This window comes from Notothenia coriiceps, unplaced genomic scaffold (genome assembly GCF_000735185.1).
Source record: "Notothenia coriiceps isolate Sejong01 unplaced genomic scaffold, NC01 NC01_scaffold00027313, whole genome shotgun sequence".
In the NCBI taxonomy this organism is placed as follows: domain Eukaryota; kingdom Metazoa; phylum Chordata; class Actinopteri; order Perciformes; family Nototheniidae; genus Notothenia; species Notothenia coriiceps.
The window spans coordinates 1411-28609 of NW_011360014.1; the positions used below are offsets into that span (position 1 = coordinate 1411).

At 40.4% G+C, this 27199-nt stretch overlaps 1 protein-coding gene across 2 annotated transcripts; it reads right to left on the reverse strand.

The window, feature by feature from the left end:
- Window positions 1-4446: 4446 nt before the first annotated feature.
- usp33 (ubiquitin specific peptidase 33) lies at window positions 4447-27199 on the reverse strand. Of its 2 annotated transcripts, none has more exons than XM_010785190.1 (24): window positions 27037-27199; window positions 23749-23847; window positions 23066-23119; window positions 22885-22947; window positions 19453-19602; window positions 19221-19329; window positions 16935-17004; window positions 14867-14980; window positions 14266-14344; window positions 12692-13136; window positions 12452-12592; window positions 11890-12002; window positions 10722-10894; window positions 10151-10221; window positions 10034-10067; window positions 9892-9937; window positions 9619-9799; window positions 9398-9524; window positions 9102-9271; window positions 7700-7781; window positions 7465-7573; window positions 6750-6852; window positions 5876-5944; window positions 4447-5670 (listed from the first exon to the last, which is right to left on the reverse strand). In XM_010785190.1, the coding sequence occupies exons 2-24, from the start codon at window positions 23830-23832 to the stop codon at window positions 5513-5515; spliced, it is 2745 nt and encodes a 914-aa protein (XP_010783492.1). In that variant the 5' UTR covers window positions 23833-23847; window positions 27037-27199; the 3' UTR covers window positions 4447-5512. The 2 variants fall into 2 exon arrangements, with proteins under 2 accessions (XP_010783492.1, XP_010783491.1); XM_010785189.1 differs by having other exon boundaries at window positions 11890-12005.

A 27199-nucleotide genomic window follows, 5' to 3' on the forward strand; every position in this document is an offset into this window, starting at 1 on the left:
AGCACTCACCGTGAGACTCAAAATTGACTAAACTAATTAAGTCTGCTCATCTGACCTGCTGTCAAAAACCAGAAAGCTAATCATTATTTTTAAATGATCAGGGGGTTACCGTATGGCTTTATGAAACATTTGTAAACACGTCCACACATTGTTTTCACAGCTGACAAAGCCATTCATAAACAACTAATGCTGCCTTCAGGTGCCTGTTGGAAACATTATAATAAGCTTTGCGCCCATGAAACAATTGAAAACAAGTTATTACTTTAATCCAAATAACTGTTCTAAGAGTAGGCTCAAAGGAATTTTAAAAAATGAGGCGTTGTGTCAGATATTAAAATGAAATAAAGAGGCCTGTTTCTTTTAAGTCCAAACTCTTAAAAGTAGAAGAACTTTTTATTTAGGGAAACAATTAACAAACTGGCTATCATTTTTCTTAAACATTTAGTTTTATTGGCTATTGTGAATCAGAATCAAATCATGAATCACAGCTTAGGTTATAAACGTAAAAGAAATAGATACTGTTGGCCACTGGTTGAAATCCTGAAAAAAATAAAATGTATACAGTTTTCTTCTTTAAATTCCCCTATAAAATAGTGCGCGTTTTAACTCTTTTTACCCCCTTAAAAAGTTATTCAAATAAAAATAAAGGCATACTCAGAGCATTGTTTTGGTAGACTGCTCATAAATCATGTTAAAAATAAGGCCATAATGTCGGACAAGAGGTCACAGACAGACATTGCTTTGTTTTATAGGGGTCAAAAGCCAAACAGGTTGTGAATAAGTGCTTCAGACCACAGAGCAGCTTTGATTTGTGTTTTCACTTTACTGATGGGTATGTGACAGTGGACAGTTACTGGTACAAACACAAAGGTCCTTTGTGTGTTTATTTTGTGTCATATAAACATTTCACTGATAACTTCTATTCGAAAATATAAGAGCAAGTTTAAAACTATCCCTGCCTTTTCAAGGAAAACATCTCAACACAGCAAGTACACCTGACAGAAAGTGATTTAGCATTTTGTGGTAGAAGAGTTTTAAAATGTTTAAGTCAGCAATGGGGCAATTTCCAGTAGCAGGGTATATGCAGGAATCCTGAAGTCAGATGTAAAACCTTTTAAGACCTTTTTTAAGACCCTTTCCAAACATTTTAAGACCTCATCGCCACTTTGAGTTCTAACCGGTTACCTTGGCGACACACTTTACCTCACATACTATATACAGTATTGATTGTCCTTCCTCCTTATCTTCCAACCATTTGGACGCAAACTTGCATTTCCCCATAACGACGTTGCTTAACAACCGGCGTAAACGGACCTTCACGCGCTATCAGTCAGTGAGCGTGCGATGTCCTGTTCAGATTACGTCAAATCCAACGGGATGCCATAAATAAACTACACAGAATCACACTACACACCTACGCAATGATTACATTCAGGCAGACTGTAGAATACAACCTCTTTGGACAATTTATATACTTATTGAAAACAAGCTACAAAATGTAATAGCTTGGAAAATACCGTTTAATACTTTTTAATAGCCTTAATTTTCGCTAAATTGATTTATCAACTTTTAATACTTTTTAAGTACCCGCGGACACCCTGTAGTACTCGACTCCTGGTACTAGGATGGGTTAAAAGCAGAGAACACATGTCACTGTGTGTGCTGTGTGCTCTGCATGTGAGACCATTAGAGAGGGTTTCATCCCTCCATTCTATTCTATTATTATTATCACNAATCCAACGGGATGCCATAAATAAACTACACAGAATCACACTACACACCTACGCAATGATTACATTCAGGCAGACTGTAGAATACAACCTCTTTGGACAATTGATATACTTATTGAAAACAAGCTACAAAATGTAATAGCTTGGAAAATGCTGTTAAATACTTTTTAATAGCCTTCATTTTCGCTAAATTGATTTATCAACCTTTAATACTTTTTAGGACCCCGAGGACACCCTGAGTAGAGCACAGTAAACAATAAACATATATAAACACCTCACAGCTGAAACCAAAGTCCACAGTCACAATCTATTAATAAATATGACGTATTTTGCACATACCATGTATTGCACGCCCCTAGTCTATGTAATAACATAACATCTTCTCTTTTGTCTGTCTCAGCTTCTTATGTGGGGTTTTGGTCACAGGAATAAATGATTTTATTTTATTTGTTATCGTTTATTTGGAAGGGACATTGCACATTAAGGAACACTTAAAGCAATACATGTACCAAGTGTAAATATGCCGGATTTAGCTTTGAGCTACTTTCCATCCGCAGTCCCTACTTTCTAACTGGGTTGTTTGAGATCATAGAACATAACAAAAAACATATATTGTTCCTGTTACTGATTTCTGAATTTCCATCCCAAAATCCAATAGAACAACATACTCTCTAATAGTTGCAAAATAGCTCTTGAGCAAGTGCATCAGTCTCAACACAATGTTTTGATTACAAATGTCATGTTATTGCTCATTAATACATGGTTTAAGCATAGTTATATCTGTGCATAGTAGCCACATGGTTATTGTTTAGCTTTTGCCCAGCTTTATTTTCCTTGTGTTTATTTCTATGTATGTAAATTAAGAGCACCAAAAAACCTGAATCACATTGAGTGAATGTACGTACTTTGTCATGTATAACTTCTGATCCTGACAAGGACAGCGTGTGCTCATAGGCAGCAGTTTAAACATGAATGTTGAAGGTGTCATTGCCTGAATATGTTATGAGTGGGTGCAGCTACTCAGACAGACAGTACCCATGTGTGATTGTAATTCTCAATCAAACCACTTCCTGTACTTCACTAAGCGTGTGTTAGGTGAAGTTATGTTAACACGTGCTGATTAGTTTACTATTATCATGACAGACCAGGACTTACACACGGGTCATTTGCTGTCAACAACATTTTATGGCTGTAAAACCCAGTTAATCATAAGCAAACACACACATACACAACCTTACTAGCTCAGTGTGATGAACACTATTGTTGGAGAAGCAGCTAAGCTAACACTTGAGTTTAGGGTGAGAAATTGCTTTTAGGAGAGAGGAGCAAGCTTTGAGCCGGTTTACCGTTTAGTTGGGCAGTTCATCTCGGTTGTTGACCTGTAGTTAAACACTTCCACAGGGCCTATTGGCAACAAAAAATCCACGAAGTGTTGTTGGTTTACATAACGAAAAGAAACGCTCAAATCACAACATCCCAGCTCATCAGCTGCCGAGAGATAAATGTCTAAAAAGTTGAATGCTGTTAATCCGGAGACTAGACAGCGCTGCAGCTGCATGTGCCGCCGGCTGGGTTAAGACTAGTTTACAGCAGGTGAACTCTTAAGTTTGGGATAAAAACCAAAACAGTCAGTTCATGAAGCTGGGCAGCAGGCTACATGTTAGCAAACAACTTCCAAGCGAGCGTTGATGGACCTGGACGTTAGCTTGCTGTTTAACGGACTAGACTTAGCTAACTAACTTACCGTTAGCTTCCAGGGCTAAATATATCACATTAACGCTTGAGACACCAAACTGCAGACTGTTGCACCCGTAAAATTCACATATTATCCGACACGCTTCCCGTGACACCCAACTAACAAGTACACAACAGTATACAAGCCTGTTTTGTTGTTCTCATGAACGACTAGTTAGCCAAGTTGGCTAACGTAACCTCTGCTAGTTATCCCATAAACTGCATCGTGCAGTGAAGAATCGTGGCGATGTGTTAGCCCCTGAGAGAGCGACACTGACATGCTAGCTAAACTAGCCCGACAACTGATACAGTCATTAAGTCCACCAATGATACACAAACCAATGGAGGGGTTCTCTACTAACATTGTATTACACCGAGGTTTCCAGTTCAGACACCGACAGAAGCGACATGATTAACAGCAGTGCTATAACGGTAGTTAGTAACCAGTTAGCAGCTAACCATGGCTAGCTGCTGCAGCCGAGTAGAAGCTAGCCAGGCTAGCTGATTGTTCCGCGCATAACTTTGCCGATGTATTTGTGTACTGCGAACAATGCCGGTCAGACATTTTTGGAGGGTTAATAAATTAAGGTTTTGTCATTTGTTGTAATACAAGCCGCGAACTGCAGGCATACTTCTAAATAGCGTTTGTAGCTTAAGAATTACACATACCTCACTTCCGTAAATTTGCTGCACGTTCGGCCGCAGCCATGTTTTCAATCCAGTCAACTAGTCGGGGTGTGAGCCGACTCAACCGCGCTCTCAAAACGCAACACTATACTGTACATTTCTGCCCTGCCAAGAGTGCAACCGGGCAACTCTTCTCGGGGTCCCCCCGTTTATTTAACCATTATTTATTGACAGTTTTTCTATAATGGAAAACACATAGTATAATTTACTTTTCTTTGATATGTATCCTTGTTCCTTATCTAACGACCACTATAGGTACCCAGCAGAAATGGAAACAAAATCAATGTGATCAGTGTTAAACATGTTTTCATCAAGTTTTAATAGTGTCAGCCAGCAAAATGCAGGATAGATGTTATTCAAGTGACATCCATATGCAAAAACGTACAGTACAGCATCCTGATTTCCCCCTATCAGCATTAAGCAACACCATGCCCATACACAAGAAAAAGGCCTTTAATTAACTAAATGTCTGATGATGCTGAATACATACTGCAATATTCTTTATGTAGCTGTATATTTTAGTGAAGATAGATCCAGATCATGAGTTGCGTGCACATTTTATGAGCTGCTTGCATTAACATGCATTTACATGTGATGTTAAACTGTGATTGAGTGTTTAAGCATGCGTTCTTAAAAGACTGTGGCTGCCACATATTTTCTACAAAAAAAAAACTATTAACATCATATTATTAATCACTCCCTTCTGTGGTAAGTTACCAAGTGCTGAATCTTTACCAACATACTATCAGTACTGGTACATTCAAATACAAACCAGACATTTGCGTGAGCATGCCAATTTGTACGTCTACAGAACAGTGCAAAACGAAATTAATTCCTGAGACTACTCAGTAATTAGTCCCTTCAAAACCTTTGATTTGAATCACTTTAAGTGTCACATTTTCCTTCTCTTACCATTCATTGGACAATGTTCTCTTTCAACAAGAAAAATATGTGATATATATACAGCAAGGTGTTTTGTGATTCATCAATATCAGCAACACAAGACACATGGACATAACATATGTGCTCATTTGGTCAAGAAAAAAAAAAGAAGAAAAGAAATATGGCATTCAGTGGAATTTTTAGCTGCACAAAATGTAAATGCTTGGTTCTGAAAATAACCTGACACATGAATACTACAGTGCTAATATAAATTTAAGAGCTCTTTATACAGATTTGTACAACATGACAAACCTTTTTTAGACATGTTAATTCCCTCTGTCAGCCGTGGAAGGCTGTCACGTGGCGGCAGAGATGAGGTCCTTTGCTTGAATTCGTTTTTGAAAAATAAAAGTCAAGTGCAAAATAAAAAGGATTTTCATTTCTTGAATGTTTTACGTGGTTTTTCCAAAGCTTGTTTTCTAAACAGAGCGTGTTTCCATTTCGATTTTCTCCTCTGAATGCGATGATTCTGCTTCCTGGTGGCTGACGTTTGGCCGAACCGTTACAAGCGGGCCGCCGCCGTAGATGGAGTGGAGGAAGTTCCACGTTTCTTCAGAGATCTGCCCCGAGTCAGCTCCTGAAGAGTCAAACACACACTTTTTAATATCACTAATATCTCAACTGTACTAATACTACAATCCTCAGAGGCTCTGCAGAAGTTATAAGAACAAATCATTTGTATTTATCCATCATTTACATTGCTTTTACTTATTTAATGCGTCTTCAATGAAAAAATAATCACAATAATACAATATAACATCAATAATAGTAAGAGTTAGTACCTTGTTTGAGTGTTAAATGGCCGTTCTTGTTTACTGTTATCTTGGAATTATCAATGGCTCCCGGTTGATCTTGAAGGAGGAAGAAAGACAATTAGTTCTTACAATAATTCACCGCAGTAAAATGCTTGCCTACATTCTTTCTCAGAGGCACTTTCTCTTGCATAATTGTTTCAAAGAGCAATGATGTTAAAGTGTCAAATGTTTTTGTCACACGATGAAAAGCAATCTCTGCTCCCCGCTTGCTACAGCGAGAAAAAACAAATATATGAGGAGCAGAAGTCAGAAGGAAAAAAGAGATCTGCAGACGTGCCAGATGTAAGCTGTTATAAATAGATGTGACAATACAAAGCCAGGGAAGCAACAAAAATCAGAACGAAATATATTTTGACGCTTCGTTTTGCTGTTGCGGGAGGGAAACTTGTCTCGGGGGACTGAAGCAAACTCTTTGAAGATAAATCGAGAGAAGATGCGGGACTACACCGTTTCTTTTGAACCTGAGCAGCTTTTGGGAAAGGGAACATTTGGATGTCCCATAAAAACAGTGATTTTTACATTTTCTACTTTTCATTTAAATGTATAGACCTGACTTTTTTTTATTTTTTAAAGAGAACAAAATCAGAAGCATTTCAAAGATGTTTATGACCCTATATTATTGTACCTGTTCTTCAAGAAAAAAAATAGGAAAAAAAAAGGCAAAGCTTAGAAAAAAAATTATTAAAGAAAAACTGAATACAAAAAGAAATCAGAGGCATTTCAATAAAAAAAAAAAACATTACCAGATATCAAACACAACTGTAATGTATGAAACATTTTGCCTTTCCATCAGACATTTAACAGGGATGGGGGTTGAAAGGCAAGACTTCTGTCCAATTACCATTGTCTTTTCCTTTGACAAAGCCCTCCCACTCACGAAACCACTGCATGCTGATGCAGTATATGACCACTGGAGACTCCTCCTCCTGGAACGCCTTGTTCAGCTACAGAGGGGAGAGAGGAAATGGGGGAGGAGTGAGCAGTAGAGACAAGAGGGAGGAGAAAGGACGCAAAGGGATGGGGAGGAGATAAAGGAAGGGTGGGGGGTTGAGGTGGGGAAAAAAAAAATTAAGTGAGGATGAAAGGATTGAGAGGAGAGAAGATGGAAAAACCTAATCAATTCTCTCTGGTAGTTATTCCAATTAGAAGAGAGTCTTAACACCCCACTGCACCAATTTCATCTTTCTTGAAATGACACAATCCCTGTTCCTCTTGTTATCTTACTCTCTCTTTCACACACACTCAAACATGCACACACACACCCTCTATCTCTCCTTTTGAGCAGACACTGTGAGTGAGCACACAATAAGAGCTGCATCTGTCCCAATGCATTAATTATAAGGCTTTCATCGGGTTCACACCTCTCATCTCCTGCCGGGCTGAAGAGCAGCAACACATGCAGCCTATCAACTGGTTCAATAGACTGGAGAATAGGCCTCCCATGAGTATTGGATGCACAAAGGCTCACTGACACATTATCACTCACACCAGTTTCCCCTGTATTTAACAAAAACTCAATTTATTTCTGGCGAGTGTAAAAGAAAAGAAAAACGTACCCTGACAAACATGTCGAGCTCTGATTTGCGCCGTTTCTCCAGTTTTTCTATTTCGATCTGGCACGTGTGGCAGACATACAGGTGGTTGACAGCTGGTCCTCCTCCGTACCTGCAGGGAGCCGTGCACATTAACTCACAAGGATGGCATTACACTTTACAAAAAGGAAATTATACTGCAATTGACTTCCCCATATAGCTTAATGTACTCACAGTTGGATCTGTCTACTGTATGTACCTGCTGTAAAGGTGATCCCACACGTTCTGAGGAAGCATGACTACCAGGTCGTCGATGGACGTTGCTTTGTTGGGGGGCACACCTGATGAAACATATTAAAACATCCATCAGATATTAACATACATGTAAGCATGGGGTAATTCATATCTTGGTTATCCTGGCCAGAATATTTGATATTGATCAAGATATAAAAATATGCCTAAAGAATACAGGAACGCATTACCTTGGAACTTATTTTAACAACTAATGTGTTTACTGTTTCAAAGATAGGAACGTTTTTAGTTTTTTTCTCTTTTATTGGTTAACGCTCCAACACATTGTACGTGATAGGCTAAGGGGGGCGACATCGCTAAGCGGTTGACCAATCAAAAACGGAGCTGGCCAGCTAACCAATCAGAGCAGACCGGGCTCTGGTTTCAGACAGAGGGTGAAAAGAGATGCTGCAGCACAGGCAGTATGAGAGAAATAAAAAGCTTTTTGAACATTAAAGCATGGAGACATGTCCCAGTAGAGACACTAAGTACTGATATGAACCTGAACATCATTATACGTCCTCTTTAACCTTTTCCATCTGAGAAGAAAAACGATCACTTTCATTTCCAAACTAAAACCATAATCTTTGACAGGGTCACAAGGCAGAATAATTGGGAACCACTACATTGCATTTCTTCTTGAGATATCATGGGCAATAACCTTTTGATGACTGCTTATTTGAAGATCTCTCCTGGGGGAAATTGCTGCCAGAGCCCCTTAATAAATGCTTTGCATGGCTAAATATATATATCTCTGAGGATGCCCTTGGCTATGCAGGGGAAAGTGAAAATAAACGGGTGCACAAACGGATTTGCACTGAAAATAAAAACAGGCCAAACTGCTGCTACGCAAACATGGTTACGCTGCACTGATATTATCTCGACTTATGTGCCTGGCTTAACCCGTCATTATGTGCCGGTAGCTGCAAAGGAGGAGGAAACAGCCTGTAGGTGCTTATTTGCAGAATCAAACACATTCTCTCCTGTGATTGTAAACCAACAGCTTCATCATAAGTTGTTTTCTTTTTGCTGCTTAATGTTTTATTCTATAATGTTCAGCGCATAGGGCAGAAAAGAAAGCAGATTGATCGGCACCAAAGGCTTTTAAAATTCTCCCCTCTTCTCTACTCCAATGCAAGAGAAGGATCATCTGAGCACAGAGAAATAAAACCCCCTTTTGAAGTCTGCTGTGTTGTAAAGGGAATACTCTGCAGTTTTCGTCAAAGTCGAAAATCCACAGCAGAGGAAGAAAGCAAAAGCTGTGTTCAGACAGGATGGAGCACCATTTTCCACTAAACACTTGTGCACAGAGCAAGAAAAAGGGTTTCTGTTTGGACACAGGAGTTTCAGTACGATGATGACACACGCACCTCCATGCGAACACAGGAAGTCGTCGTTGGAAATGGGCCCCGGTTCAGCGAAGGTCTTGAACTTGTTAAGCCACTGGCGGGAGATGTAGAACTGCAGGAGGCTGGGCTCCATCATGTTGAAAAGACCCGACACCCTCCTACGTTCCTTCAGAGCGTCCTCGTTGCTCTTTCTTTGATAGGAACAAACACACAGATGATTCACTGCTGATCAAAAGCGAGGTGCAAGTTATGAATGTCAAAGCAGCACAGTCAATCTTAACAATGCTGCACAGAAAACTCAGAAATCAAAGTCTTACTTGTAGAAGAGCACATAAGCCTCGGCATTCTGGACGCAGGATTCAGACACCTCGGTCACACTTTGGTCGTCAAATTCATACCACAGATTGTTCACATCGTTCCTGCAGTACGCTATGTAGTGGCCACCTGGGATCACACAGGGGGGAGGAATTAGAGCCAATGAATGCAGGGCGCTCCTGTGTGCCAATAAAGGCGGATGCCCCGGTGTGGGCAGACTTACTGCTGGCGGTGCCGTGGTGACAGATGACGGACAGCAGGTCATAGTTGGTGGTCTGGGCGGGGCTGTCTTTGGCCAGGAAAGGCTGCAGGTCCAGGCCCTCGAGCGGGAAGGACACATGGGTGCTTATCTTGGTGGAGAACATCAGTTCATGTCTGAAGCGCTTCAAGTGGACACACAGGATCTGGAGAGGAGGAACGCACAAAGTTTTATTGTATGAAATCAAAGAAAATAGGAATAAAGGCATGTGATGAAGTGTTAGTGTGGTCTGTATACCTCTGGCAAACTTTGCATTTTACAAAATTTGACTCCGTTTCGTAGTCTAAGAGAAAAAAAGGATAACGATAAATGGTTACAGATCCACACATTTTTGTTGTGAAAAGACAAAGCAGTTTAATAATCAGTCACAATTACTCACTTCTTGCATTTTTCACAGCTGTACATGTTGTCTCCTAGAAAACAATAAGCACGGGGTTATTGAGACATCAATCTTTATGTTTGTGCTGGGAGAACAGATCTACGGCCACATGCTCACCCTTTAGTTCGTCTCTCGCAAAGAAGGCAGCGAGACAATCTTGTAGCGTAACCACTGGGCCCCAGAACCAACTACAAACAAACAAACACAAGTGAATTTTACACAAAAAATGTGAATAAAATGTACATATTGGAGCACCTTCATACCACTTGTTTTGGGAATGTCCATAAGAAAACACTTTAGGCAAAAGCCTACAGAGTTAAATATAAAAAAATAAAAAATAAATAAATAAATAAATACTTGGAAACACAATGATAAAGAAATGGCCTATATACTGTACAACCATAGCCTATTTAGAGCAATGGTATGATATCATTTATGAAATGTTATTAATGGAATAAGATTAGCTTCTCCATGTGTACCATTTTTTAGAAGTGCAAAATGTATAATTTTCCACAGCGCTAATCTTTTGTTTAAATCTGTAGATTTGTATCTCAAATGAAAAACACCTCATGTTCTTTGATTGTATTCTTTAAACATTGTATATGTATAGTTCAGTAAAAGTATCCAACTAAAGATGACTGTGTGTGAACTGCTGTTAAGTGATCTAAAATACAAAGTGAAACCACACCTCTTGATGTATTCCATGACAAAAGAAACCCAGCCCTGCGGAGCATAAGCTTCCCCACAGGAGCCGGCCTTCACCAGGGCCGTCTGGTGGGTGGCCGAGTGGAGCTTGGCCAGGTCCTCCTTCCCCGGGATGGGCAACGAGATATCCTGGAAGTTCTCCAGGGTCACAGACACCTGGCAGCAAACACAACAAACACACAGTTCAGCTTCAGTTTCTTCTAGATTCAGGCTTTTATTGTCATGTGTGCATAGCTACAGTGTAGCTATGACAATGAAAATCTTAGGTCACAGGCTCCTCCAACAGTGCAACACAATCAAATGGATACAAAAATGCAAGTAAATAAAATAAGATAGAATATAATAGAAATAGTGCAGAATAGTCTATATACAAGTAATTTGAATATTGATATATATAAGTTGCAAACAGATGCAAGGCAAGTTTATTTATATAGCACTTTTCAGCACGCGACAATTCAAAGTGCTTTACAAAAGAAATCAAAAGACTTAAATACAGTAAAAACACATTATCAAATGGCATGCGAATATGAGCATCTCAATTAAAAGCAGCGGCAAAGAGATATGTTTTCAGTCTCGATTTAAAAATAGTAAGCGTTTCTGCGACGTGCATGATTTGGGTAGTTTGTTCCAGATTGTCGGGGAATAACAGTTAAATGCTGCCTCCATGTTTTGTTTTAACCGATAGCAGACACGTCCCAGAAGACCTGAGGCACCTTGATGGTTCGTAATTATGTAGGAGATCAACAATATACTTTGGTCCTAAACCATGTAATGATTTAAAAACTAGCAATAGTGCTTTAAAATCAATTATTTGACCGACTGGAAGCCAATGTAAAGATTTCAGAACCGGACTGATGCTTGTTATGGATGTTCTTTCAAAAGTTCAGGTGTTTAACAGTCTTATGGCCTGTGGGATGAAACTGTTCCTGAGTCTGGTGGTTCTAGTCCTCATGCTGCGGTACAACTGTATCAACAGTTGTACCGCAGCATGAGAGTCTAACAAACACCAAAGTTGATCATTTCATAGACATTCAATTTGAGGGCATTGAAATGAAATTGACACAATGTCCTGTTCTCTAGTGCTGCTCGGCTACTGTGCCTCTCACCCTCTCAGCAATCCCATTATCTTTAAATTGAAAACACACACTGACCCGATCGCAGGTGAGGCACTGAACTGAGCTGACAATGGTCCCATCAAACACATCTGAGATGACACTGCGGTATTTCTTCTGCCGCTTGCTCTTAGGCGGGCAGAATGTGGTCACTGCTGGGTGACGGCAGAGAGAGAGAGAGAGAGAAATGTGAGAATAGTGTTTTACAGTGTGTAGGCCGAGGCAGACAAATGATGTAACTATCACTCTAAAATCCTGGGGCAGGTTGCACAAAATGTTCCTTAAAGTCAGATTTTAGAATTCCTTAAAATAAATCAGTTGCACAAAACACACTTAAGCCTTACTTTAAAGACTTTCTTAAAATGTTCAATCAAGTAATTACAATTTTCTCCTTATCTTGGTTTTAAACTTAAGGAATTATTTCAAGTTAGTTAAACTATTGCACAAGGCCAGAGCAAACAAAGCAAAAATGTAAGGTACCTTCTGCCTTTATCTTAAACACTTGAATATTTGAGTGTCTACTTAAGGAGAATACTAAGGGTATTTTGTGCAACTTGTTAAGCTTCGATTGCTGATTTGACTTCCTCTGATTATGCAGTACCTTTCTTGTGTGAGGGGTTGATGCTGGGCCAGCCTGAGGCAGCTTTGGGGGGGCTGCTGGACATTTTGGGAAAGTGTCCATCCATCGGGACGGGACTCTGTGGTCTGGTGTTGTTCGACATTTGGATGTCTGGGAAGGAATCTGGCACAAAGGAGGCCAATTATTAGACTTCGGCATAACTTTGACACTGAATTATACATTTTGAATAAAACTAAACAAAACCATTTCTTCCATAATCACCTGACATCCTGCTTTGAACCTTGATGGCCCCCTGGCTGCTGATAATAGGCGTGTTGTCAGTGGTGGTGTCCACATCCTTATCCATGTCCACTCCAGTGCTTCCACCCAGAACCCCATTAACTCCAGAGCGGTACAGGTCATTAATCATGTTCTTCTCCTTCTGCCACTCCCTGTTGGCCTGGATCTCTTCTTGTTCAGGGATCAGCATCTCGGCCTCGTTGGTGTCCTCCATCATCACCTTCCCGCCCTGCGCCTCGTTATCAGCTCGATCGCTGCTGCCGCACGACTCGCATGACTGGAAGTCGTTGTCCGACTGACTGTGGTTGTCCCCCTCGGGGCATTCGTCCACGGTAACGCCGTTGGACTGGTCGTAGGGCTCGTGCTGCGTCTCCTTCAGCTCCTCGTGGAGTTGATCCATCAAGCAGCGCAGAAACTCCTGAGAGTCCTAAAGGCCGAGTTGGAATAATCACAAGAAAAGCCATTTCCAAATGTGTTGGAGCTGAGAAAAGTGAAATGTTCTGCTGCTATTTTGGTCACTGTGGTTTGTAAAAAGAATAGTTAATTTCCTCTCCCTGAAAGTCATATAAGCCAGCACATGTTCTCCCTAAATATAATGGACTTTGAAAGACACAGCAAAGCTAATTATTTTCCAAATTACAAAACAAACACCACTTCTCCTTGTTTATCCCGATTCTGCTTCATAAAATCCGAAAGCAAACGCTCATGAATGTGTAATCAAAGTTAATGAACCGCAGACATCCAATCTCCCCTCTCCCAGAGTCGGGAATGTTAACTTTATTCACAGCAATGCTGATTCCAAGGAAGCGCAGGCCGGCATGGCGTGACGAATGAATATTCCTCAGCTAACTCCTCCGAACAAACATTGGCACGCCAAGAGGAAACAGGCCCTTTCATCATTTCACCACTCAGGCTTATAAAACCCTTCCTTACACACACTGGAGAAAGGCAAGACGTGCTCCAGTGGAAAGTCTGTGGAAATTCTTCATACTTGTGACACATCAATCTTTCTTTTCAAAGCACCGCCTGAAATGAAATCAAGCCATTTACCTTTTGCGTTTCCGAGATAGGATTAATGTGTGCATTTTTTCATGTGAATGAATTCAGAAGATCTGAGTTAGTAATTGCAAGGCAGGGGATTGAGTTTATCTGGCTGAGTGATTCGAGCTGGAGCTAATGGGATTTCTGTGGAGGAACAAGCATGGGGGGATATGGAGTGGAACAGAAAAAGGGAGAGGCTGTGTTGTAAGATCTGAGCTCACTTTATAGTCTGGGCGTCAGACCCATAATAATCCCAGCTCAGCACAAACTCATTCTTTAAGGATTCAGTTCAAATCCATGTTTTGTATTCATATTTGCTCATATTATTCAGATTACTTGCAAAGCACAGAGGTAAAAGAAAAAAAAAATCCCCTCCCCTAGGTCCCAACAACCGATCCCAGAAATACTGTTGAATATTTCTCCGACCGTGAAGAGTGCCTCCATGTTTTATTTATAGTGAATATGTGTGAATGCACTTCAGTTTCATATTCATTTCACCGTCTGCAAAGACCCACCTGCTGAGAGTATCCTCTGAACATGGGGTTCACGGCTTTGATCCCCTGGAACAAGTTGGTCGGGACCACATAGGAGGGTCTGCAAAGTGACAAAACACAGCATGCTCAACTCGTATACACAATGTCAAAATTAAGTATTTTGTTAGTTTGATATTCAGTCATATTTTAAAGAGGACATATTATGCAAAATTTTGTTTCATATTTTTGTTTTGTGCCTCTACTGTGACATGTTACCATGCTTTAATGTTCAAAAAGCTCTTTGTTTTTCTCCTATGCACCTAAGCCTATCACGTACAATGTGTTGGCGCGCTAGCCAATAGCGCAAGTGTTACGAAGTGATGTCACTATGTTAGTAACATCGCTAAACAAAGGAGTCTAATGGAGGTGTCTCAGGCAGGGAGGAGTGTGGGAGAGAAGCATTGAACTTGGGGATGTTAGCCTTGCACAGAAACCTATAAAACACACTACAGGAAAGGAACACCCCCAAAAGCATAACAGGGCCCTCTTTACACGTGGGGGAAATAACGAAAGAGACCAATAAAGTATTAAATCAAAAGTAGCTTGTGTGCAAAGAACAACTTTAAAAAGTGAAAGCGCCTACCTGTTCTTGTGCCAGAGGTCGGACACGAGCTTCTGGTAGCTTTTGCTGAGAGCGGGCTTCTTGTCCGTCTTCACCATGCCGCCGCATTCAAGAAAGAACTGTGTCAAGGGCGGGCTGCGGTGGAAAGAGGGATAAATATATCATTCATAGGCACTAAGAAGCTCTTACTACAAATACGTCCATAACAAATTGAATAAATTACCAAAAAGCTGGCAGTGCTGTGGCTAATTCTGGAAAATCTGCTTGTAATCCTCAATAGGCCGAAGAAAAGAGGAGCAACATAAGGTAATGTTTTTATATTCTGTTATGCATTGGAATACCGTAACATCAGCAAATCAGTGAGTATGTTTTTGTGATAACATTCATAAAGGTCACGTTCAAAAAGACAAATGGGGAAAGAAATCCTGAGAGATTTGAGTTCAGCAGTTCTACATAGCGCCTGCGTTTTCCATTCATTTTGTTTCATTGCACCCATACAGTATGTCTCTCCTTGAGAAATATCCCAAACTCCCAGAGGTACTGGGCCGTGGTAGAAAACTCCACACGCAGCTGAAAGTTGAAGGACATAGCTGGAGAGAGAAACAGCTGAGGGGATTTAGTTTGATGAATACAGAGAGGACAGGAATTTGTGAGGAAGAGACAAAGTACAGAAATGAATAAGCCATCGAGCGTTCCCTTTCCCTTGGCAGGAGAAAAGTCCTTGGAAGTGAATAATGACCCGACAGTAAGTGAAAGAAGCGGCGCTCACACAAATAGACATCAAAGGAAACTTTAGAAAATGTCCCTCCTTCCTGCAGCTCAGTGACTCACTTCCTACTATTTTTGGAACGTGATTTAGATTGCAAATTTTGACCCATATCTTCACCCACTTTGACTTGAATCCAGACTATCTTCAGTTTAATTAACTAATACAAATCTACCCCCCTTAGGTAGACAGTATTTAAGAAGAAGAAATGGGTTTGTTGTTTCCTATCAAATAAAAAGTTGAGCGCTGAAGGGGAACTTTAAGTGACCACACCGACAATCCCATCACAAAGGATACATCAAGGATTGGTAATTCAATAAACAGTTAAAAAAAAGTATGCAGCAGACAAGGAGAGAAACAGTAAGTAATTACAGTTTTATGTGACTCGTAAAAAGACCAAGTGGGAACAGGAATTGGGGTAAGGAGGAGGAGGAGGAGGAGGAGGAGGAGGAGGAACAAAGGAAATTGGGAAAGACTTCTTTGGTAACAGAAGACCCTACAGGGAACTACAAAAGGCCATTTCTGCGTCTCAAATGGTGCACTGCAGCAATTCTTCCTCATTCAGCTGGCATACTCTCACAAATGAGTGTAGCCAGCCATAGTCCTTTCTTTCACAATCAACAAGAAACAGACAGAGGGTGTAACGACTGATACGCTGCCTGTTGAGTACTACAATAAGAAAGCTCGAATCAAACTTTCCACATATGCTGAGTGGTGCTAAGATTACAGAGGGAACTATTTTAGAAAGACGGATGCCACTAATGGAGGTATGAAGGGGAACATTGGGAGGAGTAATTGGAGGATATATTTCTTACAAAAGTTGGACTGCATGTGATAATGATACCGTTAAGTTGAAGAATAAAATGAGAAGGGCTTTTATTTTTAAGTAGTGTGGATATTTTCCTACATATATTTGACTGAATATTCATCCCCATTCACGGTGAACTTAAAAAGTAAATAAAACATATTTCGTGTTTGTTTCTTTTAAGGCTTTTTTATTTACTAGGGTGTACTATTATGTATTTATTTATGATAACATCTAAATATGTTATGATGTGTTCATTTATTACAGTTTCATGGCACATTTTTTGGGATATATAAAAGACAAAATACATATTGCAAACCCCTTGTAAAAGCAGCTGTCAACAGATGTTAGAACAACCTTTTGATGTAAGAAGTGATGTGAGAAATAACCATGCTAAGAATGAGTTTGAGAAACGTGTGAAACGTCTGAAAGTGTAAAGTAACATGAAGAACCAGCAAAGAGCGCATGTGAAACGTCCGACAGGTGGGTGTGGGGTCAGCAGGTGAACACAGACTCACCAGTTGGACAGCGCCTGCAGGGCTGCGTTCATGTAGCAGGTGTTCCCAATGTTCTTCAGCCCCGTCAGGCCTGAGGGACACACAACACACCGGGGAAATTAAAACAAGCCACTCCTCAAACGCTTGTACACTCGGATGGCAGTCGAGGTAACACCCACTGCTTTTTCTAAGATTTATATTCTGCAGCAGGAGTGGAAAAAAAAAATGGCTACCTGGTGTATTTTAAATCAGATACCGTGAGAGCTGCTTCATCTAATCCACGTTTCAAAGTCTGATACTGTTACTCCTGCTCAGACAAATAACTAAATAACTTCCACACCCACTGCTCACGAAGCAGTATGACATTATAGATGTTGTCGTTTGAACTTCCGTTATTTGTCTTACTTTTATTGGGGTTGTAATCATGAAATATGTTTTGTACTACAGTTGAGAAAATCCTTCGGGTGATGTAAACAGAGGCACAAAGTTGCCATGGATTCAGCAAGTAATGCTGTTAATACGTTTTTGATTTAGTTTGTGATCTTCAGCTCCATTATGAACCGCCCAGACATGCATCATCTATCTGGACACATTCCCAGAAGACTGCAGACCCACTGCAGCTCTTTAAATCAAGGCTGAAGACTTTTCTATTTGCCACTGCCTTTTATTAAATCAATAATTACTCATTTCTTCTTAAACTGCACAGAACATTTGATTGTAGTCTGTTTTTGTATTCTCTTGTCTCTTTAATAACTGTTCTGAATTGATTGTGAATGTTCTTTTGTGATGTGTTTTTTTTGTGCATATAAATCAACTTGCTTTGTCTGGCTGTAGAACACAAGTCCCTTTTTGTAGCCTGCATTTGTTCACATTAAGGACACAACATTACCATTAACAGTATGCTAAATTAGCAGTTCCTGTTGCAATGTACCCAGTTTACAGCCAGCAGCTACCATTGTATTACTTTTACATTCAAGAACATTTAAATAACTGATGATTCTTAGGCTAAGTTTGGAGCTATAAGTAGAATTATATCGATAAGTTATCAAACCTTTTTGTCTGATTCCTAAGCAGATTTAGTTTTTTTGTTGTTGCAATAAATCACATCGGAGATAATATCTTTGGAAAGTATCAAAGTCACTGAATCAAGATTATCTAATTATGTCTATGTATTTTGATTTTATGACTCCGTGTTGAAGTAGCTTATTACGGTAAAGCCTGTATATTATGACTTGCCTTCAGTGCAGAGAGCATTACAAAGCTTATTTACTCCGCCTCCTGATCACATGATCTGTAATTGTGACCAACGTAATGGAGGCAGTGACTGGTGGCAATACCTGAACAAAACATATGCCATTAGGCGGAGGCTGTGTGTGTTTTGCAGCACTGAGTGAGAACAGTATTTGCATTGGTGGTTCCAGTGAGACTAGCACTCTGCACTGAAGTGTTAGTGCAGGGCTTAACTCACCGACACACACAGGAGCGGAGTGTGTGTGTGTGTGTGTGTGTGTGTGTGTGTGTGTGTGTGTGGGTGTGTGTGGTGTGTCGTGTGTTGTCGGTGTGTGTGTGTGGTGTGTGTGTGTGTGTCGTGTGTGTGTGTGTGTGTGTGTGTGTGTGTGTGTGTGTGTGTGTGTGTGTGTGTGTGTGTGTGTGTGTGTGTGTGTGTGTGTGTGTGTGTGTGTGTGTGTGTGATGTTAGATCCTTCGTTGCTAGTCGGCTCCTATCAGCCGCTACATGTGACAAGCGGTTTCAGATCACAGTTGTGTGTAAATCGTTGGTTAGTTGGTTTCGTTTGTCTTTCAAAAGATGTTTTGATTGCTGGCTGTGTGATGTGTTCAAGTACAACTTTCAACAGAAAAGGATAATGGAGGTGTTTGTACTTTGAAGCCTGGCGAGCCCATTAGCTGCTATTATTAATTCAAATCATATTCTGTGCTTTGAACTAAAGCAACGGCTGATTACTGAGCTCCTTTCACTTCAAATCATTCATGCAATGTTTATTTTTTCATTGTGTCCTACTTGCAAAAAAGAGCTGAAAACATTGAATTACACTTTAGCCAGCTCCCTGATTGGACTAAATTATTTTTGATTATACAAAATCATAATCTGGGGAATAAACTGAAGATTTTTTTAAAGGTATCTTTCCTTGGCAACTTTTATTTATTTATTTTTATTACCCAACAGATTTGTTGACAACAATTTGAACTTTGAATAGTGTCTTATGACTGCCTACCAGTACAGATGTAATATGCGAGTGGATTATATTACTGTCAATATTATGAGTCATTCATTGTGTGTCGAGCTGACCTCTGGCTCGCAGTTCGTCCTCCTCCTCCGTCTCCATGTCCAGGTCTTCACATCCTCCATTAGGGGGCACTCTCAGAGAGGTTGGGCTCCCAGGGGCCCTGCTTTTATCCTGGATAAAACGATACAACTCGTGAACTGTTGTTCAATATTTAACCTGCTTTATGACTGCAGTTAAGTTAACCACGTAAGCTGAAGACAATAAAACAAGATGGCACACAGAGCTGGATGGTACCTGTGCAGAATTCTGAGGGGACGGGAGGGGTTTGCTGCTGCCGTGAGGAGACGGAGGTCCGAGTTTACGCTCCAGAAACACCTCCTTCCCGCAGGCGTAGCACCACACTCTGAGCGTGGTCAGGTTCACGGTGAGGTTGTGTCTCGTCTCCTGCACACAAAGTTGTTGAAGACATTGTGAATGGACATATCAGACTGTGTACGCAAAGGGAAAGAAAAGATAGTGGTAATTATGTATTTAAGGAAAGCTGATAAAGCACATTGTTATCACTACATTCTTCTTTATCTTAACACACTCAGCATCTCATTACACAATCAATCTTGTTTTTGCTCCTATAGGAGTCCTGCTGCCTAAATCCATGGAGTATTCCCTTTTATCAGGGATTCAAATCGCAAATCTCCAGCTGAACAAAATCTATTACCCGAAGCTAAATTTGTTTCTCAGCCCAAATAACGTATTATTAGGGTCAATGTATAACACTGACTAAATGAAAATGTATGTTTAACAATGTCAGCGTTTGTTACAATATTGATTTAGTGGGTAAAATGAAAATATACAGAGAATATCTTCAAATCTTGAGGCTGCAGTGAAACAGATATGGATGAGTACCTCATACAACCCCACTTAAATAATTCAAACTATCTTTTTAAGTTTGCAGTTAAAATATTCAAACAAAAGAGCACTGTATCCCTTGTGGCCTTCGAGCTTGAAAAAAGGCTCAATAATCTCAAAAGGCAGTGTTTTTGTTTGATGTTTTATTTTTTTTTAAAAGTATCATTTCAAGAAACTGCTGTTCTACTCTGGCGCTCACTTCCCCTCCGGTTTGCTTCCTTGCAGAAGTCGACCTCCTTACACTTTCCAAACATAAAAACAAAACTTGGAATACACTATTCTAGGTTTACCATTGTCTTGATCACTAGTTCTGAGCTGGGTCTCTGAGGTTTGAGGTTTAGTTTGAGGGGGGTAGGGGGTTAAGACTTTTACAGTGGAAACATGGCCGAGTTGTGCTGACCTACTGCTGCTCTGACAGAAGGCAGCAGGCTGGCAGGTGGACAGGAGACTGAACGTGAGCAGACTGCATTATTCATCAGGGCTGCATTAGTCTTCACACAGAGGTGGGGGGGGGGCACAGCAGACTGAGGGTGGGCATGATGAAACTCCCAAGCCTTAATGATTTATGAAGGAAAGAATACAAGGCAGGGCATCAATAGTAATGGATTTATAGCTTAGAGGATGTTTTTGTGTTGTGTATTACAATGAACTGTTTATAGCTTTCAAAGGAATAATCTGTTGTGTTAATGTGATTCTTCTCAACTCTTTTTTTTACATTATGGCTTGAAAAACAATGTCTTGGAGCGAAATCATTCCCCAGTGCTTCTTCTGCACAAACAGCATAAGGCTTGAGCTATTTCAACTTGTTATCGTGTCAGCAGCATATCAAAATGTGTCTCAACTGAACACTGCTGAACTGCTCAAACATAGTTCAAATGGATGGACAGTGTTTCCCTGATGCTTTTAATATTAAAGATGCAGGAAATATTATCTGCTCAGAAGATTCAACATTCACCAAAAAAGCTTAATAGGGCGCCCTTAAATCAAGATGACGTGGTTTGAGTCGGGGGGTTTCTCTGCAGGACTGAAGTACGTCTGCACGATTTGGGGAAATAATCGAATTGCGATTTTTCTGACAGATATTGCGATTTGCGATATTTGTTTTTAAGCGACCCAACGGAAGTTTATTGTAAAATGCGGCCATATCTCCGGCTAGGAAGGTCGTATCAACGTGCTCCCGTCTCTAGCACCCCCCGCAGCCACGAGTGAAAGAACTAAACTTACATGAAACTTCCGTTGGGTTGCTTTAAAGTCAAGCTTCAGTTTAAGATTCACCCTGTGATAGATGTTAAACATGTGATGGAGCATTACTAACCTGACTCAGATGGTTTGTTTCACCAAACAGTCTAGGAGAGCTCCATTGGAAGCCATTTGGAAAAATATTTCAAAAGTACTTGGCTTCTATCATGGGCCACTTCTGATTGGTTAACAATGGCTGGTACATGTGGAGCACAGCACTTCTGATTGGTGTGGATGACTGACACACAAGAAGAACAAAAAACAAAAAAAACAAAAATCGCCAGCTTTGCGATTTGATAATTGCATCATTTAAAATCGCGATTTCAATTTAAAATCGAGTAATCGTTCAGCCCTAGAGTTAAGTCTCTTCTCTAGCCTTCAGCATTCAAGATGTTACTGACAATAATCAAAATAGAATAAGATACTACAGTACTCTGCAATATTTGCACAAACGCATATAATACTGCAGAAGAACTGACCAACAGATCGAGTTGGCCCAAAGACAACTGGAAGGCTGCAGTCAAATTCCCATCCCTTATCTGCAATGTGAAGAAAGATTGGCAATGTTGGCCTTTGTTGGAGTTGCCTCAGAAGTCCATTTTTGTGCATAATGTTTGTGTGGATTGACACAATGTTTGAGTGGATCTCTTGCTTCTAAAATGATCTGATGGAACTGTCACTTTTACAGTCACTCTCATACAGAAGCATGAGATCTGATCCAACAGCAGTCGTTCTCATGCATAGTCAAGAGATTTAAATGTTTCCTCCCCTCAGGGCCTCCAAAGCACTAATCAAGCATGGCCTTCATTCTTACTAAATGTAAAGATGGCTGCTTTGTGGTGGGAAAAAAACAACACAAAAGTCAGCTAGGCGAGCTGCACAGACAGATGTCCTGGATAAGGGGACAGATATCAAATTCACACTCTGTGTCCAAAACCTGTCTTTCATCAGTTGAGGAGGTTTGAACTTGAACAGCCACTTTCTGGACAATAGTTTGAGCAGCTATACAGATACTTATAGGTCGGGGAAATTGTATGTTTGCTCTCATAAGTCTCAGTTTCTGCTCCGCGCCCCACTTGGCCCACTTGGCCCTGGCGTGCAGGAGGAGAAGCTTGAGTCAATAGTGGGAGCAGCAGAGACTGTGTAAAGATTCAGGATAGCAGATACTGTAACCATGGAACTGGCTGCTCAATCTCCCTCACTCTCCAGAGGAATGGGTCATTAATAATGGATGATCCACTGCTCAAATTGCACTGAATTCGGAGGTATAGGCAGGCAGGGCTGGTCCGATGGTTTCTTAACAATGAGTGCACTTGAAAAGCTAAAAAAGGGAGGCACTAGCTCTTAGTCAATGTTAAAAATAAAGGAGTGCTGGAGGCAGTTTTTCTTTGCAGTGGTATTCCTGTCCTGCCATCTGTGCGCCCTCTGCTCTCTACTGACACCACAGCTCCTCGTTGGCTTACATCTTTTTTCACTTTCAGTCAGGACTCCAGGACGTCCTGCTTTTCAGTCACACCCCTTACTCGCTCCTTTTGCTATGCATTCATTAATATGTGTCCCGCTGAAAGACATGAGGCTCACCTGTGAGTGCACAGTGCTGTGGTCAGTGTGAGACTCTCCGCAGCCTACATATGCACAGCCATTCTGCAGAGAAAGACAAACAGATGGTGCAGGAATTAGAAGATAGAAATGTAAGAAATGAGAATCAAAGGATTGTTGTATGTTATATCAACATGTTTTCTTCTGGTGAGCATTGTCGTACCTCCAAACACGCCCACAGATTTGGTCCTCCAACTTTACAGTCTTGGCACTGGCCCTGGAAAAATATGAAGAGACTCCAGTTAGATTTACATTGTTTTGTTTTTAATGGAGCACAGCGAGATGGCAGCAATATTCAAAAATAAATTTGGCTTTTAATTCAGAATAAGTGATATATCAGGATCAGTACTTCACATTACCATAAGAAAACACACTTATTAACTGCAGTGCAATTGTAAACACAGAAAGCATGAAGCAACCAATCAGCAGGCAGATTAGAGAATTAGAGAAAAGCCAACTTGTAGAAGAGGGCTTATAAATGTGTTTTGGACCAGAGTCAGCTGATCTAATAGAAGGGAGGAGATTGTTCCATAGTATGGGTGCTGGGTGAAAAGAGCATTGGCTTTAGTGATACATTTGCACGCGGCACAGCTTACAGGTTTTGGATGATTGACCTAAGTATCCGCTCAGTGGTCTAAGGGCTTTCTAGCTCAGACATGTCGGCAGGAGCTAAGTATTTCAAATGTAACAGGCAGCAAAAAAAGAGTTATTTAAGATATTTGGTCAGAAAGAGCTTAGCCGCTGCATTTAGCAGATAGACACCATGTTATTATAAGATTTAAAAAAGAGAAGTATGTTATAAGTAGGGGCTGTGGACAGAGCCATGATGGAGGGTGGATGACTCACATGGGATTTCTGAATGAGTTCCTCCTTGGTGATTTCCCCCACACAGTCCAGGTGGGGACAGTCACAGCTGGACCCCGGCGACATCACTCACACACAGGTCTGAGAGAGAGAGAAAGATGGAGGAAGGTAAGGTAAGGTACGTTTATTTATATAGCACATTTTATGAGCACAGAGGCAATTCAAAGTGCTTTACATGATCATCAACACTTAACAAGAAGACAACAGAAAGGAACACAAGAAATGAACATAATGGAATTCATAAAAACCATGCATCAAAGAGATACAGAATAGTTTAAAAACAACATTGTAAATACAGTAGGTGCTAAAACAAGTTAAAGGGCTTCTGGGTAAGCAGCTGAAAAAAGTAGTGTTTTCAGCGGTGATTTAAAAGAACTCGGCGTTGGTGAAGACCGGGGGGGGAACAATGAGTAATGAGATGAAACACACGTTGAGTACACCGTTTTCAGGTGACTAAAAAAACAGTGTTGGACTTCTTGTTTCTGACACACTCTGAAACAGTCAGGCTACTGTAATCTGAGACGCCGTCAAACAACATCATTTTTCCAAATCAGCAACACGACCGACAAATTCCTGTTATTATCAGCCCCTGAAGGAGATCAGCACGCTACAGCTGTCAACAAATGTGGAACAGGCCGTCTGCTGTTGCTGCTATGTCATATGAGGGCTGACAATGCAGAAAGAAAAGCAGAGACAGAGGCTATAAAGGAATAAGTTAGAGCGAATCTTAAAAGTATTCCATTCTGCTAATAACCGGTGAATTTAAAAAAAAGTCTGTTTTATGTCAACTCCAGGAATGATTTTTCCAAAAAGATTTCTAGCTCTTGATTGTTTGTTCCTAATACAAACTTGTATATGTTTATGATCTGTCCTTTGTGCTTCTTTATTTCAGTGTGTAGGAGACGAGGAAGATGGGCAGCGAGCAGACATGTGAGCGCTGTACAGTGGGATGACAGGAAACCACTGGAGGCTTCTGTTATCAGGTTTCTTGAGAGGGCCGCAATCCCATTTCCTCTTCAAATGGAAATGCACTGCTTCACGAAGCCCTCGTGGGAGCAGGAGATTTGCTTCAAGAGTGACAAAAGACTTGGGTTACTGGAGTCTGTCAATCAAGGGTGGTGTTTTTAGAATAACTGCGGCATCATGACGCAAACAACTGTCCCACTGTGAGCAGAGGGCATTTCTCTTAAGTGGCAAACACGGAGGTTTGATCTACGACACATTCACTCAAGACAACAGGTACATCTGTCAACAAAGCCCCTTTTTAAAAAATGGCGTGACTGAGTAGACGGGAAAAAGGAAGTGAGATAGCGAAAGCAATTATGATATGATGATAAAGCAATTATCAGATAGCAGATACATTCCAGGAGTCACTCAAGCTGTGAATAATTCACTCTTTATCTACACTGTCCTTTAGAAGTAAAAACAATATTGATCATCATGTGTTTTTTCCTGTTTTGAGCAACTTTCTCTGATAAAAAAATGCCTTTTTAGACCTAAGACATGTAAAGGCACCAGAACATTGAATGTATGACCACTTTGTTCATGGTGAGGTGACAAAGTGTTGACCTTGTTGGCGGCTGCACATTTATATGCTGGCATTCAAGAGTGTTTAAGTGTTTATGGCACGATGACAGCAGAGCTGAGCTAACAGCCCTCATTTAAATCACCATGGTACAAACCACATGAGTGTCGAGGTTATACTAACCAGAAACCAAATGATGTGCGAATAATCAGGTGCTTTATAAAGATCTCCAATAATCCATTCTACAAGGTGCTTTAGGACACAAAAAAGCTGATAAGAAACAAAGCCACACACAGTTTCATTTGTGTTAGAGGCTTCTATAATTGCTTTCAACTTTGGCAGCAACCAGTTATAAGGTCAAAAGATCAAGCTTGCGGTGCCTCCAACAGAGATCAGTCACTGTTACAGCTTATAGAAACACACCCAATGAACATCTTATTAGGCAGTGGTTTTACAGTCGAGGCTCCTGTGATTACGCGATGCTAATGGAGGGAGGAATATCTTTCTATTTCACCATCCTCACCCTTTCACTTTCTCTTCAACCAACATAATGATACATGTAATCCTGCACAGTGGTAACTAAGTACATGTACTCAAGTACTGTACTTTTGTACAGTTTTGAGGGACTTGAGTATTTCAGTTTTTTGCTACTTTGTACTTCTAACCCACTACAATTCAAAAGGTACTTTGTCTCCCCAACATTTATTTAATACCTTAAGTTACTTTGCAAATTTGGATTAATTATGTTAAATATAATCAACACTTAAATAAGACTTAAGTTACACCTGGAATAAATTCACAATAATGAATCAATACTTTAAATCAAAAATATATGTAATATATTATTCAGAAAATGGGCCAACCTGCACAGTGAGTACTTTTACTTTTGGTACTTTAAGTATATATTTGAAGCTAATACTTTTGTACTTTTACTTGAGTAACATTTTGAATGCAGGACTTTTACTTGTAACAGAGTACTTCTACACTCTGGTACTTCTACTTAAGTACAATATCTGAGTACTTTTTCCACCTCTGGTTAATCCTGCACAAAGAAGTATTACAGTACACTCTGGGTGGGGCGTTGACCCAAAACCATGCAATACAAATGGATCCGATGTTCCGAGATTCCTTGTAGACGTTTAATAACAGTACATTAACACTGCTAAGTACACAATCACTAAACCAAAGTACCCTGATAACAATATTTAGCAAGGAGAGCCACCACAGAAGGGTCATATTAACACTATTTTGAAAACGTACCGTTACCTGCCAATTAACGACATTTTAACTGATCATCTGATGACTAATTTCAGCAAGGCCAAAGCCTCTCCAATAATGCAGAACATAAATTAAATATCGTTTCGTGTGGCTTTGGCCTTGTCCATTTCTCAAACTGAGCTGTCAAAAGCAGGCGAGGCACTGACAGCGTCACAGTCTGACTAGCAATATTTCGATGTTAGCATTAGCCTTTAAGCGAATAATTATTCAGCAAGTTAAAATAAATGCTTCGAAGGCTAGCCATAGCAGTTGTAATATATCCGTAAGCAAGCGGTAGATATAATTAGCAATATGTGATATTTTTAGAGATTGTTTTCTATTGATAACCATCTCGTTAGTAGCATGCTACATGGATAATGCTAGCAAGCTAACGTCCCTGTATTACATGATCACTGGCAATCCCACGGTGACTAAAGTCAGCAGAGAGCTAGCTAGCATCCAGAAATAATATCAGCCTCGATCCTTACCTGCACGATTAAAAAGACTCGACGTTTTCTTGGGTATATCCAATGGTATTTGATGTCTTGGAAACGGATTCAGTGTGTTTTTAAGACATATTTCAAACAAGAAATCCTTCACATAAACGATAATCGTTCCTGTCGCTCAGCGTGGTTGCTAACGTTACAGCTG

Coding starts and splice junctions, on each gene's coding strand:
- usp33 (XM_010785189.1), bottom strand. CDS start 23,832: ATGTCGCCGGGGTCCAGCTGTGACTGTCCCCACCTGGACTGTGTGGGG. Junction 19,330..19,452: donor CCCCTCAGAATTCTGCACAG/GTACCATCCAGC, acceptor CGTTTTATCCAG/GATAAAAGCAGGGCCCCTGG. Junction 9,938..10,033: donor AGCTGTGAAAAATGCAAGAA/GTGAGTAATTGT, acceptor TTTTTCTCTTAG/ACTACGAAACGGAGTCAAAT.